Source organism: Erithacus rubecula (genome assembly GCF_903797595.1).
Source record: "Erithacus rubecula genome assembly, chromosome: 17".
Classification (NCBI taxonomy): Eukaryota; Metazoa; Chordata; class Aves; order Passeriformes; family Muscicapidae; genus Erithacus; species Erithacus rubecula.
This window is the reverse complement of record NC_136669.1, coordinates 4,922,897-4,940,752: the sequence shown is the minus strand read 5'-3', so window position 1 is coordinate 4,940,752 and position 17,856 is coordinate 4,922,897. Positions and strand designations below refer to the sequence as shown.

General features: G+C 41.3%; 1 protein-coding gene across 2 annotated transcripts in view; it reads left to right on the top strand.

Annotated features, from left to right (window-relative positions):
• The first annotated feature begins 901 nt into the window (after positions 1-901).
• CARD11 (caspase recruitment domain family member 11) overlaps positions 902-17,856 on the top strand; it is a 45,105-nt gene continuing 28,150 nt past the window's right edge. Inside the window, exons 1-2 of one of the 2 annotated variants that reach the window (XM_079320566.1) lie at positions 902-918; positions 2,030-2,153. In XM_079320566.1, coding sequence (XP_079176692.1) covers positions 2,141-2,153 — 13 coding nt within the window. In that variant the 5' untranslated portion in view covers positions 902-918; positions 2,030-2,140. Of the gene's footprint in view, positions 919-1,708; positions 2,154-17,856 lie in introns of those variants that run through there. The other variant, XM_079320567.1, reaches the window with a different exon arrangement.

The window sequence follows — 17,856 nt, the reverse complement described above, 5'->3', positions numbered from 1 at the left end:
GTTCTACTATTACTTTGCAGGAGACAGGAATTCCTGCCTTCCTTAATCTTTGAGCACTTGATATAGAAAACTGGAATGACTTCCAGAATCCCTCTCAGAATAATTCTAATGGATAAACATAGACCCTCACCAGTCCAGGTACAGTTGCAAACATGTGAAATAAGAGAAGAAATAAGAAAGGATTGGAGCAAAACTGCCCATCAAGTTTTGCTGCCTGGAATATATTCTGCACCCTTACAATTTTTGCAGGCTTCAGATTTTCAGTTTGGTAAGAACACTTTATGTGTTATTATAGCAAGACTTTGAGCCATGTGTTTTATTTTCTTTACATTTCTTCTTTTCTCTGTATCACCTCACTTCCTCTATTCTGCTCTTTGACGCTGCTCTATCCTTTGATAGTTTTTCCACTGTCCTTTTGTACTTTCCATTTGTTGTGTTTTTCTTTATTCTCTACTGAATACTTTTTCCTTTCTTATTCTCTCCCTCCACTACTGTCATGCTTTCCCCCTACACACATTCCTAAATTATCTATCATAGCTTTCTTATGCTTTTTTTTTCTAGTGTTTCTGATTTTATTTCTGTTATCTTCTCTCAGGAAATAAACACATGCCCATGCCCATATATACATAGTTGTTTTTTTTTCTAGTCTCCCTCAAAGAAAAACTGAACCTTGCAAAGATTATGAGGGAGCAGAAGGTATTCCAGGCAGCAAAACCTGTGGGTGGCTCTGCTCAAATTCCCCGTTATTGTTCCTGTAATTTGATGTGTTTGCACTTGTAGCTGGACTGGTGATCAGCCTTGCACACTGACATCCTTATTACACTCATCCTTTCTTTAAGGGCTCTTCTCTCTGTCCCTCACACATCCAGGACGTGACTCCAGTGAGGCTTCACCTGTGCACACCTGCCCAGTGCAAAGGTAAAACCTCACGAGTGATGGGGAGTAGAGCTGTGCCTGTGCCTTGTGCCAGAACACCATGCAAAGGGTTCAGTCTCAGGATCCCTCAGCAGGGTGGCAGCAGCACTGAAGGACATTTCTAGAAGTGATGGTGACTCCTGGTCCTGCAAGACCCAGAGAACAGCAAGGGTAGGAACTGACTTCGCTCTGGTGGGTTTGGCTGTAGGAGGCTCGTGGTTGCAGCCTAGAGGTAAATGTCCTCTGTGAGACCCACCAGGGCTGGGTTTGAATGTTGACCTTAAGCCTGGAATCCAGCATTGAAGCAATACAAGGTACTGGAACTTCTTTGTGTCAGCAAAGACTGCCTCTGAAAAACATATTGTTTAAAGCATCCTTCAACTGTAAAGTAATCTGATACATAAAGCAAACCTTGTTGACTACCTTTTTAGCAAAAGAAGCTATTAATAAAATAGATGCTTTCATGAAAAACCTTTGAAACCTTGGGAAAACCCAGAACTCCTTCTGCCTGGAACTGTTGTTCTTGAAACTCTGTTTTCTTCGGTTCATTCTTTTATCTCTCCCACCTGTTTTCTACCAGCAAGTGCCCTGAGACACCCGGGCTGCTGCGCTGTGCTGGGAGAGGCACAGCACCAGCCAGGCTGGCATTCAGCACATCCCCTTGTGCCCGAGGAAAACATGCCCTGGAGGTGTGTGGAGCTGGAAATGAGGCAGTGGAGACAAGCTGCTCTTTGTGCCTGAGCTGGGCGTTTGTGTTTGGGTCTCCACCTCTGCCCACTGCTCCTCCTGGGGAAGGGGCAGCGGTGCCTCCTGATTTGCTTGCCTGGTGCGACAGGGCTCTGCTGTCACCTGCCTGCAGAGTCATTTGCAAACAGGCCCTACCGCTGGGGAGCAGAAATGTGTTTTTTTCAACCCGAAGCAGATTTATAGTCTGGTTTCCTGTCAGATCTTTGCATTTTCCTTCTCCGCCCCTCCCAGTTTCTGACACACTTTTTCTTAGTTTCTGTGTGGCTCTTTGCTCGTTCTGCTACCAGTGCTTCAGCCTCTTTCATTCCTGATTCTCCTGAAACTTTTGTGGTTTGGGGGCCTCATTTTTCCTTTACTTTTTCAATAGCTGCAGAGCACAGATAACCTCTCCAAGACTCCTGGAGAGACACTGCCAATTGCATGGAGGAGACGTAGAGAGTGCAGCGTGCAGCAGCTGCAGCGAGCCCGCCGGTCACTCATGAGCACCCAAGGTAAGGAGAGCAGCTGGCAGAGCAGCTCCACCTCCCTGCTGGCTACCACAGCACTTGCCTCTCATCACTGAAAGTTCCACTTTCACACTTTGTGCGTTCATAGTCAAAAGTTTCTTTGAAAATGGTTCTATTGGTGCTTCCCCTGCCCTCAGCAGCTCTGGTACTTGGCGTGTGCTGATCCTTGGAGCCCAGGGCTCAGGGAGGCAGGAGGCTGCAGCTGGAACTGCAAGTGTGCACTGGGAAAGAGAGTTAATATGGGAGTCTAGAGAGGGGAGATGAAGGACAGATCATCAGCACTGGTCTCTAGGGAATTTCTGGTTCTGCCCATAGTATGTTGTGCTCTAGCCCTCTTTTTAAATCTCTTCACTGAGATTTATGCTTTCTGTTAACTACTAAACTGCTATTTTGTTTTCTTCCTCTTTTTATTTGTTTCTTCTCGCTTCCTTTTTTATATTCTCAACCCTCTCTATTTCTTATTATCTTTTTCACCATCTCTTTCTGCCTTTTTATGCCATCAAGGGTATTTTCTGTGTGACAAATATTTCCCTTCTTCATTCTTTTCCTTTGCCTCTGCCTTCTTTCATGCCTGTGCAATAGACTGTACATCCTCCCTCAAGTTCTCAATCTCTCCTTCCCCTCTGTCAGTTCCTTCTTGCTCTTGTGTTCCCCTTTCCCGTTGTTCCTTCAGCTTTGCACATGCACTTCTACTTCCTGCTCCATTGCCTCTCCTGCTGTGTTTGCTGCCCTGACAAGATCCTTGTGTGTGAGCTGCTGCCTCCCCCCGGGCTGTCCTTGCACACACGTGTCTTTCCCATCATGGACATGTGCAGAATTTGCATATTTACAGTTTTGGGGATGCATCCCAAAATAGGAGACTTTCACACTTGCACAGCTTCCTTGCAGTGCCCAGACTCACATTTAGTCATTCACAGCAAATAACCACTGCCATCCTGTCTCTGTTTCTGTCTCACAAACAGCATTTTCTAACACCTGTAACCCCCTTTGTTTTTCTCTCCACTCTCAAACAGAGCCTACCCTGACTATGTGTATTCTATCCCTTCTCTTTCTGCCATCCCACTCCTTCCTACCTCCTTACCACAACTCTCCACCAGGTTTCTCTATCTGTTTTTATCTTTATATTGCATTCAAACTGGGAGGAACTGCTGATTCAGCTGGGCTTGCACTGCTGCCTTACAATCCCTGCTGCCAGCCTGCAGGGGAACCAGAGGAAGTATTGCAATCTCTCAGCTCCTCTTTCCTCTGCAGAATGTGCAACCTGAGCAGAGGAAGAGCTTAGTGATGGGACTCGGGGTAGATAAAAAAATGGGAGAGCACAATGCAAAATCCCTTTGTAAAACTGTAAAAAAAATAGTTCTTGTTGTTTATAAATCTTTTTACTAAACTTAATAAACTTCTGGAATTCCTGCCTCACAGCAGAATTTCTGATTTGACACTGGCATAGTTTTTGTCCTTTTGATTCCTATGGGATTCCAAGTCCCAGAAGTAAAAGTTCTCAACTCCAATGCTGTGGTGGCAGTTACTTTGCTCCCAGGATGTGGAAAGAGCTCATGTCTTTTATACCACACATATTGGTGAGTCACCAGGATCAGACATGGTTAAAAACTGCATCCAAAGACAATATCTGGGATTATTCCTTGCTTAAATTTGTATGCTTTGAATCAGATATTACAAATAAGTGCATTTCTTTGATGAAGCTTTTAGCCTCACCTTCTTAAGTAGGACTATTGAGACAGAAGATTTATTTCTATGGATGTTCTGGTGTGGTCTTTTGGGAACTGAATAAGGTTCACTTATTAAACTCAGCTGAATTAATAAGAGAATTATGTGAGAGAATTCTCATAGCAATCTGTCTGGTTCTCAAATTGTCCATCTCCTTATGAGTGAAAGGAGCTTAAATTTTTATGTTTGCAATTATAAGATATCCTTTCTGATTCAGAGCTAGAAAACTGTGGCCTTTGAGCTGTGAGCATTCTCTTCTGAATACAGAAATAGGTACATTAAAATATCTTTGCCTTTTGGAACTTGCAAGAAGTCCAGAAGCCTTGAACAATAAAATAAGAGATGCTCATTTTATACATTCAGGTCTAATATGACTCTTCCTTACTCTGTTGCAGCTCATCTTGTGATAGGAACAGCATTTTTATTCCTTTGAGGCATTCTACAAAACTTTTGGATTTTGTGCCTTGTTTTGTCAGTATTTTTTGCCCCTATTGCTCGTTCCTTTTGTAAAGGCTCCCATAAATAAATTGGCTGAGACAACATCTCTTCTCTCTCCCTCTCTCTCTCTCCCTCCCTCCTTTTTCCTTCATCATATAGTTTGTTTGTGTTGAGTTTAAAATGGACATTGTCAAAGGTGTGTTGAGGTATTTGCAAGTGGACCTGGAGACAGAAATTTCATTTTTGTGTCTGTCTGTGTCCAGTTTCTTAAATCGTGTCTGGCAGAGTAGAAATTTCGGCAGGAAAGAACCTGGAAACTTTCTATCCTCCTCAGCAAATTGCTGTATCAAGAGAGCCAAGCCCAGAACAGAAACTCAGAATCACATTTGACTCCCTGTTCCTATGCAAATAGTTACTTCTAATTAGATTTAACTCTTAATTAGAAGTTAAATAAGCTTTAGTACTAAGCTTAGTAAATTTTCAGTGTGGGGGAAAGAAAGAACTGTCTGACTACACATATCTATTACAATTAAAGACAATTTAGACCTTCTCTATAAGGATGAATCCCAAATAACTGGAATATGCTGAAGATACCAGAATGCCATATACAAATGACCTTGGTTTCTATACAGTTGCTTGGTGAAAGTTTTCATCAGATAGATATATGGGATGATTGCTCACAGAGGATGAAATTTATAGAGATCCTTAGCTACCCACTTGTTAGCAGATGGCTCAAGTCTCTCTTTGATATTGAAATACATCTTTCATGAAATACGAATCTTTCACTTAGATATGGTCATTAAGTTGTGTAACTGATGGTGGAGTTTGACCTATGGCAGCTTTCTTTGGCAGTAGCCTCCATAGCAATCTAAACTTGAAAAGAAATATGGAAGTATGCCTTGTGATTTTCTAACTGAAGGGTAAAACCATCAACCCCACCAAGTTTGGTCAAGTTTTGCCACTGATATGCGAGAAAAATTCTTTGTCTCATGTCTATTTTGCCAGTGCTGTCTGTAAGATTTGCATTCGCAGAACACTGTCTGCTTTGCTGTGAATCCAGCATCTGCAGTGAATCTGCAATTTCTTTTTCAGAACAAATGATGGGGTTTTACAGGTCTACAATAATAAGATTCTCCATTTCTACCCTTCCTCCGGATTTTCTCTTAAGTGCTGCCTTCACCCTCTAGTTTGGGTCACTTATTCAATGGCAATGAACATTTTCAGGAAGGTAACCTTTCTGCTTGTGATTTGTTCAAGGACTCTGGAATTATAATGGTTGCTGTCAAATGTATATAATTGGTGTCTGTGGCACACATCCAATGAGTGATAAAAGCTTCGTTGTCTCTGCTGCTTTAGTCTGTATTCTCTCCCTATATCACCCTCTCACTTCTGCTCCTCTCAGGCAAGAGGAGAATGCAGTGCCAGGCTTAAAGATAAAATAGCAGCTCTGCCAGATTCCCTCTCAAGGAGTGTCCCAGCTCTGGGCAGTGGATTCCCTTGGCTGAGGTTTGCACACTGACTTAAGCACAGTCTCCTCTGAACTTTGATTTCAAACACTTCATGACTTCATAACCTTTTGCCAGATATTTGGGCTCTAGGAAGGGTGATAGTTTGTGAGTACCAAGAACTCACAAGCTTAATGATCTACATGTAACATTTTGCCAGGGGGTAAGAACTTTTTACTTTCATATTCAAAAACCAAACACACATTACTAATAGCACCCAAAACTGGCAACATGTTGTTCACTGTCTGTTCCCAGTGCTGAACATGTGGTGAGGAGAATATTCCTGTTATGTTAGTCCTGCAAAACCTGTTTTATCTTCAGGGCTGGATGGGGCATTACTTCCTAATGCTGTCTACTTCAGTGAATCTGTTTAGCAGCTCAAAAGGAAAGAGAAATTTGTCAAATCTCACTGGAAATCTATCAGAAATGTCAAGTGAAATGCTGTAACATTCTGCTTTTGTCAAAAGGATAAATATATATACAGCTGTGTGTGTGATACTATTTGTAATAATTGTTGCCTCAGTGAATTTCTCTGTGTGAAGTAACTCGGTTGTATTAAGGGATGTGTTTGTTCTGGTCCCTGAGGCCAGCTTGGCCTTACACACAGGTACTTGGTATTTACCCAAGTCAGCCCTGGTGTTTGGAGTTCAGGGGAGGAATCAGCTTCAGTGTAGGCAAGGAAAAGATTCCCACTGGCCCTCTGACCACTGGGTGTTTGCTGGAAATTTTTCCTCTTGTTGTAATTGAGATGCTGAGGACTAAATAAGCATAAAGTTTCTGTTTAAAGTGGAATAAGGATTTTTTTTCCATCTGCATGCAGAAGAAGCTATATGGTAGCAGTACATATATGGTTGCCATTAGCAGCTGAAGAATTGTTACAATTTCATTTTTATAGCTCTAAATGTGTAGAAACATCTCCAATCTGGCTGAAATCAGTCTGAGTGTACTTAATCGGTTGTTACATACATTTAATACATTTGAGCACAAAAATAAGTTCCTCCATGATTTGAAATACTAATAAAGACAGCTATCAAATATTTCCCTCTGGAGATTCTGAATCCTGATGAAACTGGGAAAACACCCAAAAGTTGTTTCAAGTCTTTTTACACCAAGCACATTTCCAAACTACAGTGAAAATGTGATTGAAACTTTTCTCTTTGATCATGAACTGAAAAATTACCACATTTGTAAGATCATTTGAAGGCTTTTGGCTTTTAGCAGCTCAATTCAAATACCAGTGACCTACACTGCTCACTGACCAAACTGGTCCATTGCCTGCAATCTGTGTTTAAAAGAACCTTTCCTCCCTGGCTGCAGTTTTGTGTGGATCCTCTCCAAAGTCTACTGGTGCATCCCAGTCTTTTACAAGAACAAGTCACAGTGTCTACCCAGCATCTGCTTCCTGCATTTCATTGCTTGGCTTTTTCTGAATCACAGAGTTATTTAGGTTGGAAAAGACCTTTAAGGTCATTGAGTCCAACTGTTAACCCAGCACTGCCAAGTCCAGCACTAAATCATGAGCACCATGTGAAGGTAGTTTACATTCCATATGGTTTTTGTAGTTTATTATGAGGTAGTTAGTGAGATCATCAAACTCTTTTCACTAATGATTTGCAATGACTGAAAATAGAAAATTCCATCCATTTTTCCTACCTTCTTTACTATTGCTGAGCTGATTTTTTCCTGAGGAAAAAAATACAAGCTTAAGGTATGATTCTGCCCTGCTGCTAAAATGCTAGTCTTCCTTCACAGTTCCTGCCAAAGCAAGTCATAATAAGTCTCAAGATTTAATTGCTTAAGAATCTTTTGTGTGTGCTTCATCCTTCCAGCAACATATTCATGTATTTCCAGTATTTTTCAGAAAGACCCAAGACTAACACATTTTATTTTACAACATTTAATTCCCTTCTGTCTTTTATTCTCTTTTTTTTTTTTTTTCAATTTATGCCATGAAATATATCAATTTATTATGAAACAAAAAATGTTTAAACTTTTGTGTTTGGACTATAAATAATGTGTTTTGCTTTTGCTTGAGTTGTTCAAAAAATTGAAGGAGTTTTACATTTCCCGAAAGGCTGGAAAGGCTGAATCTGTTGGGTTTTTTAATCTGCAAGTCTGTGGCCTGAAGGAAATGTGATACTTGAATATTTTCATATGGAGTGTTACACTGCAGAATGGTGTTTTTGTGACTCATCCATATCCATCCTGAGAGCAGCATCCAGGCAGTTTTGCTGGATTAAACACTATTGACAGCAGCACCTTCACTGAATCACTGCCCAGCAAGGCTGCACACCTGGGAGAGCAGGGCTGGCTCCATATTGGCCTTAGAAGCTATGTGAAAATACAATATCAGGAAGAATATTCCACCTGCAAGGAACAACTGGAAAATGCTTGGTCTGAGGCAGAAGTGATCAGAATTTGAATGCCTCTTTGAAGGCTGTGGGTTCAGTGACAAGCTCCTGATACCTTGTAGTATGTGCTGCAATGCAGAAAAATGTAAACTCATTGCAACTGCATCATTGCAACATATGAATAGTGCAGAAATACAAAGCTACTTGAGCAGGATAGTATTAGAAATCTTGAGTGCATTTAGAAATTTTGACTATTAAATAACCAATGCCATCAGCACTTCAAGTAGAGTCTCTGCACAAAGGAACTGAACAGAAATTATTTGAACATTCAAATATTGTGAGGAAAGAACATGAGGAAAGGCAGAGGGTGGTTTGTTGCTGCTCCTTAGGTTCTCAGAGAACATCCTAAGTCCTCCCTCCCTTCAGCCTGACCAGTTTGTCTGACTCCCCTCACCTGTCTGGTCTCCTTTTCTCCTCCTCCACTCTGATTCTGATTCCCAGCCCATACATGGGAGTCCAGTTGAGTGAGAGAAGGCATCTGGCAAACTCCTCTCTGTCCAGCAGACTTCAGAGCTGAAAGCATCCCTCACCTGCAGTTTGTGACAGAGGGAGGTGAAGCAATGCACAAAGCACAGCAAGTGAAAAACCTGCCTAAAAATGGAGACAGGCCATTGTGTTTTAGCAAGCTCTAAACAAAGTCAGATTTTCATTTGGGATATTCTTGCAGTTCTTTTCTCTTGTGGAGAATGCTTCACACATGCTGTAGTAATGCAGTCTGTTCAAGTTGCTGTGCTGGGTTTCAGCTCAGAGCATCAGTTGTGGGCTGGGCAATGCCACATCCTGGTGTTCTGTATTATGTTGTCTGTGTCTGGAAGTGGCTCCTGCCCACCTCTCCTCTCCCCCCACGTGGAGGCAGCGAACTCTGTAACCTCAGACCAGAAATTTGCTCTACCTTGAATTTGGCCTCACACAAGCCGAAGAGAAACTGAACAGCTTCTGTTGCCCAAATCAACAATCATTATTTCTTCCAGGGAAAAACCAGTGGGTGGTTGAATGTGGATTCTGAGCCACCAGCTGCACCATTCTGTCCTGAAAAGGAACAGCAACATTTTTGGCTAAGTGCTAAAAGTTTGCATATAAGAATCCAAAAGGAGCATATGGCCATTGCCTTAAACTTGCCTTGTTCTTTAAAAATATGCTTTACCAGAATTATCCATTTCATACCCTCTAACTGTGGAGTGAGAAAGTTTAATTCCCTCTTTTTTTCCTTGCTAGGATAAGTGGGCATCATAAATACCAGAAAGAAACAGAGTTATTTCAGGAAATTGTACTGGGTTAAGTCTCGTTTACAGAGACTTCCATCATCACTCCACTGACAATAGCTGGGACTGTGCATCAGTTGTTTGAAGGAAGCTGTTGGTCCTTGTTCAGTTCACCTCAACTCCACCATTCAGCTCAGCAGCAGCTGCTGATAAAATGGGCAGTGTTACCCCAGTCAGCCTTGGTGATAACATGTCTGGGTGTGGCTATTTGCTATTGCAAGTGACTGATTGTATAACAGTGGTATGAAACTGTCCTGACATATATAAATAACCAGGATCACCGCTAATACACTGCTTTTGAACCCAGAGAATGTTGTCATTGAGAGCACCCAGGGGCTTGCCCACTCACAGAGTTACTGCCAAAGCTCTTGTGGCAATCCAGGAGTTATTAATGATTAGTCGCTCTCAGGAAAGGTCCTGTAAACACTTCCTCCCACACTGATTGCTGTGAACAATTTCAGTGTGAGTGTGGGGAGAAAGCACACACAACCTTGTGGTTGCTGCAGTTCCCCAGCCCTTGCAGAGCTGTCCCACAACACTTGCACCCAGTCCCTGTGCTGTGATGCTCTGTGCTCACCGAGGCAGCGACTGGGGCACCAGGAGAGCAGCTGTCCCTGCTCCAGCTCAGGTGACTGTGCTCTGTGCAGGGAACTCATTTGGGAGGGTGAAGCCAGAGCAAGAGCTCCCAGCCTCTCAAGAGCTCAGGGAAAAGGGGACAGAGGATGCTCCCAGCTGACAGAATTCCACCCAGTAATGCCAACCTCAGTGCTGATGTCAGCCTGGGTGGGACACAGCTTGTAAAATTGCTAATAGTGAAAAGACTGGACACATTCCTATTTGAAGAGACTCTTTAAATTCTCCCTATGCTTAGTTTAAAAAAATTCTTTTAATCTTTCTGATGTTTGCAGTACCCTGGAGAATAATGAGAGTTCTTTTCTCATTTGGTGAGTCTATTGCTTTTACAGGATTTGAAACACTTGCTGACCTGAGTAGCTTATGACAAAACAGGATTTTGAGTGCAGAATCCAACTTGCTCTGCCTTGCTTCTTTTTCGAATCCAGAGTGAACCTTATCTGTTGTTATTTCATCTTTCACATGATGGGGTATCATGATAGAGTAATTACTGCCACAGAGAGGATAGAAGGAACTTGCTCTCAGAGAAGGAAACCTGTGAAAACTGCCCATCATTCCCAAAAAATCTGAAACATGAGTGGAGAAAAGCAGGAGTTAAACTGGCTCCTGCATAACAGTTGCTTTGTCTTATGCTTGATGTTCCATCCCTGCACCTAATTCCTCAGTCTTGTCTTCCATGGTGACTTCGTTAGCAATGAGATGCTAATTAAATTTCATATTTATGATTAGAAAATAAAATCATTGGACCTTTTTTAAATAGATTTTTATGAGTTTTGGCTCAGTTAGCTGAGTCAGCAGCATGGATTCTGCAAGGCTGAACTCACCGGCTTTGAAAAAAAAAGATAAATAGAGCAACTAATGATGAAAGGAGAGTCTAATCTAAAACCTCATACAGTTTCTACACTGTATTAGCTTTTGAGCATAAGAAAAATAAGTTTTGTTTTGGTTCCTCATATAAAGTCATGTAGAAAGAACCCTTCTTTTTATGTCTCAGAGGGTTCAAAGCCTAAAATTTCGTTTAATTCTTAAAATCTCAGTTGTGGCAGGAGACAATATGCTGAAAAGAGATTGATGCATCTGCAGTGTTTGTCATCACCTGTTAGCTAGCAAAATATTTATTTCACAGCTTAGAATTAACACAGGTAAACACTAGCACACAGCATCTGCCCTCTTCCCTATAGAATGTGCACTGCTACAGAGTTTATATAACACTAGAGAACCAGAACTACTTAAATACTGCTGCCAGCCAGATTTATAGGTGCTATAGACAGCAGTTCCCTATTCATGTAAAAATTAGCACCTCACAAAGCTTTAAAGGCACATTTTTCCAATACCTGGAATTTGAAGAACATTCCAGTTGTGAGAAGATTTTTGAAAGTGCTCAACTTTAATTTAAGTGTGTACAGAAGCCCTGATTTTAAAAAGTGCTTAACATTCAGCAGCCCTATGATTCATAGCACCACCTAATCCCACACTCCAAGGCAAGGCTGGCAAAAATCTGGCCATTTATTTTGGTGCCTAAATACCACCTGTGCTCTTAGAAAATTTGACCCTAATTACAAGCTGTGCCCTAGAACAGGAATGAGAAATTGGGGAAATCAATCCTCACACGTGGGAGCTGTTTGCTTGTGCTCATCTTGTGTGTAACCTCACCCCAGCCACAAATGCAGCATTGCATTTAAAACAAAGGCTTTTCTGCACATTCTGCAAATTATTTTGTTGTCAGCTTGTGCTAAGGAATTGTGCTTCAAGGCATAAGTTAGAAAAATAAAACCAACTTCCCCTGATTTTGAGTTGGTTACCACCCTTTGAGCTGTTAAACATCTGAAAATCAGGATTTGGGTGCAAATAATCCTGCAAATCTTGGTTTTATAGTAGTTTTTGTAGATGTTGTTTTAATAGCAGTTGCCCATCCTTAAAGGCTGGGGTGCTCACAGGTGGAATGTAATTCTGGCATCACTTTATAGTTGTTATTTTCACAAATATTTATTTCCACAGTCAGCAGAGAATTCAATACAATTCTCATCCTTCTTCTTACTTTGACTCATGGTTAAGAACCACACCAGGTGAAGACAAATAGTCAGATTTATTGCTATTTTAGTACTTTGTTTCTTTGGTCTTTCAAAAAAAAAAAAATACACATTAACCATGAACTGAACCGGACAGAGTTTCCTGATGAGACCAGAGTTTAGTCTCTTCCCATGGTTAGTTAATTCTTTGGGGATGAATTTTCCACATGAAAGCTTTACAGTATTTTATTCCCTATCATCAGAGCAATGGGCTTAGTTATGGAGAGAGCAACAGAAGATGCTTAATTCCTCCTTGCAATGCTTTGAACATAGAAAATATAGAATTGCCAAGCATTTGGCATTATCTCTTCCCCAAGACAGCAGGACAAGGTCAGGGAAACATTATCACTACAGAAATAATGGACAGACAATGTACAAACAGACCATTTTTCCTTTAGATTACTACAAAAGTGACTCACAGGAGCCCTTCTGCAAGACAGAGAGCAAATTCTCTCTCTGTTTTCCAGAGATTGCTTTCCTGCTCTTAATTGCAGGCCTTTGGTGACAGGGGATGGCTAAGGAAACCCAGCTGGGTTCTCTGCAGGAAAAAAATGATGTTTTGAGGTCCTCCTCAGACCCTTGCTGCTCCATCCAGAGCCCCCAGCTCCCCATGGCTGTGGGAGCACTTCCTCTAAGACTTCCCTCAGCAGCAGTGTCACATTTGAAAGTTCTGCCCAGAAGAAAAGGGAAGTAAGGCAGCCCCCAGCACCTTTCTGGCTGCTATTTATAGACTGCAAGTCTGAGAGGGAGGGTGGCGGGCGGAGGTTTCCGGAGCTGCGTGTCACAGTCCCACAACACTGGTGAAAAAGGAGAGGGCACAGAGCAAGAAGAGGAGGTGACCAGAAGGCACAAGAGGGGAGGATCTATTAATAAAACAACCACAACCATTTCCATGTGCAAGGAGTAAAATATCAAGCTCCTCCTGATTCCTGGTGAGGCTTGCCCTTCCTAGAGCAAGTGATTTACTGGAGGCTTTTTCTCATCTAATGGCATGCAGTTGTCCTCTGTGTGTGTTGTGAGCTGCTGGCTGAGATGTTCCTGCAGCTCTGAGCAAGGTGCAAGGATTTGGCCAATGAGCAGAGCACCCAGGACTGTGGCAGGCTGTGGCTGGGAGTGGAGCTCATCTCTTCCAGTGAGGTGTTGGTAGTGTAAGGTATGTATGACTTTGTTCCAGGTACAGTGGGGCTACAGGAGAGCAGCCTGCTCTTTAAAATTAGAGTCTATTTGAAAGTAATGGTTACAAAGAGGTCACAAAAAGTAATAAGGTGTAGATAGGTGTTCTATCTAGATAACGTATGCATTTATTACAATGAGCAAAATGTATGTGTGAACCATGGGAGTCATCACCTCTAGGAGGCTGGCCATGTTTGATCCAAGAGGATATATTGTTGGAAACGAGAAGCTAAACACAAATGTATAAGTTTTCACAGAGCTGGATGGCAGCTATTGTACCTTTGCAGAGTATTTAAGATACTTAAGTAAATCATATTCTCATAACAATCAGTGCAAGCTGTTCTTGTAATAATTAAACAGTTTGCATGGTGGTTGTTTCTCATGTGTTTGGAGCAGTTTGTTAAGGTTGATCTTTAAAGGAGGGTAATCAGAGTTGGTTTCTTATTTATTCCTTCTTTGTATTTTGTGTGTTTTTACTAACTGTGGGATTCTTTAACTGCTGGAGCTGTGTCAGTGGAGGTTTAGGTTGGATATCAGGAAAAGGTTCTTCCCCCAGAGGGTGCTGGGCACTGCCCAGGCTCCCCAGGGAATGGGCACGACCCTGAGGCTGCCAGAGCTCCAGGAGCATTTGGATAACACTCCCAGGGGTGCACAGGTAGGATTGTTGGGGTGTCTGTGCAGGGCCAGGAACCAGAGTGGCTGACCCTTGTGGGTTCCTTCCAATTCAGAAGATTCCACAGTTCTATGATTCTCCATATAGGTTTATGTCTTATTTTCCCACCATGTTATAAAGCCTGATATATGAAATATTATTTTCAAACTTTCCTGGTCTATGGTGAATTACAGTGAGATTATCTGACAGTATTCAAGATTGAAGTGTGACCTTTTCTGTTTTAAGAATGGCCTACACATTTACTGTCAGTTGTTTCCAAATCTGGAGATTGTTTAAGTGAGTGCAGTCCTCTCCTCGAATGCGTTCTGTGTTACCCTTTGACTGGAGATGAGAGTATCACCTAGAGAGGGTCATTATCTGACTAGATGGAAAGTGTTCTTCTCTCTGTTATTTTTTTTAAACTTCTGTAATGTAAGAGTTTGTAGAAAGTGACAATTTTTTCAAGAAACAGACTAAGTAGGAGTTTTGCTTGGCAGAGCTACAATTCTTTCTCTCTTCCTGATGTGAACTTGTATTAATAGAAGTGAAATGTTAACACTGATAAGAATCAGGCTGTCTGTGCCAGGGTTGTGCGGGTTTCATATGTGCCAGTTAATGAACCCTTGTCCTTACCAGGTTCTTGTGTAGCTCATTCTGTGGAGATTGCTAACAAACACTGAATCTCTGTGCCAAATAATGTTCTGGATTTTGTAATTCGAGCACACATTTACTGGGACCTGACCTACTGTCATCAAACCATTTGCATCTTTGAGCAACTTGAATTTTTAATTCAAGACTCCTCCTAAACACACAGGACTTGCCCTCAGCTGTGCCTCCACCTCCTCCTGAGCTGGCAAGAATCTCATTATTAGTTGCAAAAACAAAGTGAGTGAGTCTAAAGAAAAAATTAACCTGGGACCCAGTAATGAGGTCCATTCTCATGAGCCTCATCAGCCTGAGGATGACAGCTTCTTCCTTAGATCTTGGCTTTTAGCACACATTGGTTGAAAGGAAATGCTTGTGTCAGTAGCTGATGCTCCAGAAGAGAAGGGCAACTATATAAACATATTTGTTCTATGTTAGCTCAGAGATTTCTGCTGCCCTCTTCATCACCGTGAGGAACAGGACAGAGCAAGTGTAGATTAAAGCATTTATTAAATGTCAGGCACTCAGCTCTCCACTGCTACTTTGCAAATCCTTTAAAATAGATGCACTGAAATCCTGTGGTAAATTATTTATTTTAATTACTGTGCCATTATCTTGATTTGCATGCTCAGAAGTAATGCTGATTCCTAATGTTTTGGGGTCTGTGGCAGGTCCTTCCCTATTTATTCCCACATTCCTTGCCTTTACCTTTAGTAATGCCTTTCCTGTTCTCATCTCTGTCTCATGAAAGTGTTCCTCACTTTCATTCTGTTGAGTTCCTCTTTCTCTAACTTTCTTTTTCTTTTCTTGTTCCCTATTTAATATTTCCTTTTGCCCTAACTTCATCGTTTTTCACCTTCAAATTTCATCTTTTTCTCCCCCTTCACTTTTTTTTCTGCATCTCTCATTGTTCATATCTCTCATTTCTCATTTACTTTTACACATATTAGCATTTAATAATGGCAGCATGACAGTTTCTGAAACCTGGGTATCAGATTCTCAAACAATATGTGAAAACAGAATAATGCCCATCAAATCACCAGTGTGGATATTGGCATGAGGAGGACAAACCTCTCTCCATGGACCCCAGAGGGAACCCAAGTGATTTGGGGTGGCTGGAAACCAATCTTTGGAGATCATTCCAAGGTGGAAATATAAAATAGTGGAATGAAGAATTTTGAACAGAGTGTTTTCCATTCACTAGAGAGGAACTGGATTCTAAATTAATGCCTAAATCAAAATGGTGAGATGAATCCACCCCCAAAATTTGCTCCTCTCTCAGAAGTGCTTAAACTGTTACTGCCAGAGCTGGAAGCAGCCTAATTGTTTGTAGGAAATAGTGACACACAGAGAAATGACAGTTGTCAAAACATCACTTCAGCTATTTGCAGAGGAGGATTTTTCCATTGTCATTGTTTATTATCAATAATGTGTGTGCTACAACCAAAGCTGATTGGATGCTGCCTGTTGCATGTTGGAGGCAGCACAACCTGCTCTCAGTTGGTCATTGTGCAAAATGAGTCATTTCCTTCCTGTGAGATCAGGTGATGGGAGCTCAGAGGCTCTAAAGCTGCCAGACTTGAGGAAGAGGTAGAGCAGATATTGCCAGCAGGTGGGGTAGAAATGGAAAAGCACCAATCTCAGCCTTTTCTCAAACAGAAATAATTGCAGGATCCTAAGGAATATTGATGCACTGATTGGGGTCTTTGTAACAATATTGCATTGGGCAAAACAAGGTTCTTAATGTGGAAATAGTATTTTCCTCCAGAAAACAATAGGAATTATATAGAATTTCATTTGCAATTTCAAAAGACACAAAAGCTCAAAGTAGTAAGTGTGGAATTCAGTTCATTCATTGTTCAACTCTTAGGCAATATTATCCTGCATCATTGAAAACTTTATAGCACACAATGTTTTCTGGTTTAGCTGGTTCTAAGCAAACTGTTGGGTGTCCTGACTGACAACACCAGTAATTGATCTGTGCTTTATGCTTGAGTCACCCTTCTTTTTTCTGAGATGGGGCTTTATATGGATCTGTTCTTAGGAAAGTAAATAAAGACAAAGAAAGCGATAATTAAAGGGAGTTCCAAGGGTAGTAATTCTTCTGACCCTCTTCTGTTAGGACTGGAATAGTGATTAGATATAAATCTCTGATTTCTTCAATTGCTTGGTTTGTTTGTTTTGTTTTGTTTTTTCAGAAGGGAGAAGTCCTGAGTGAGAGTAACATGATAGACTCCTCCCTTTCTTTTTCTCTCATTTGGTTGTTGAAGTTACAGTTATGAAAATGAAGGGAATTTTCTTTCTCTCTTCTGAAGCCAGATGAAGATGCCTCCAGAACTCTCTGAACCAATTATGGAGTTTGGTTTGCTTCTTCTCCCACTCTTCTGTTCAGAAAATGGGAGTACTACTCATGTTAGCTACTGCAGCCTTGCAGATCTGCTGGTGTTTGGAGTTTCTTTTGTAGGCTGTGGGGAACAGGCAGATTGACTCAATGGAATTGAATAAGACATTCTTGTGCAAAAATAATCCTATTTTGTGTTTAAAGCTTCTTGCTCTTCTATTACTTTGGTATCTCTTATTCTATTTTTTTTTTCTTTTATATTTTGTTGAAATAAGTAAGCTGGTTGAATCTCTTGTATAAAGAAGGAGTTCTGAGATACACAGAATGGTTCTTTTCATGTGCATCACTATGACCCAAAACAGAAACACAACCTAGTCCAGTCAGCAGGGCTGCTGCCTTCAGAAAGTGTTCTGAAGTCTGCAGAGTCTGAAGTAATAAAGCTGCACTAATAATATCTTTATATCTTTCTGGGGGTTTTCCATCTCACTGGTTCTGTGTGCATTGCAGTCACTAATTAACAAATCCTACCTTGTCACAAACATACTCATTGCCAACCTTGTTTTCAGGTGGGGACACTGAGGTAGAAAGAAAGGATATAAAGTGCAGATTCTTAAAGGCAGATGCCTCATCTCCTTTGGGAGTCTGGATTTAACATCTGTATCAAAAAAAATTGCAAGGATAGGTAAGCAAATTTAGTAGTCTTTATCAATGTTTAAACCTTTTAAAAGTGGTTTTCAGTACCACAGAACATCCAGAGAGCAGCCAACATAATTGAAAACTGCTGGTATTCAGCATTTCAGAAAGCCTGGAAGGCACACAGAGCTCTCCTGTCCT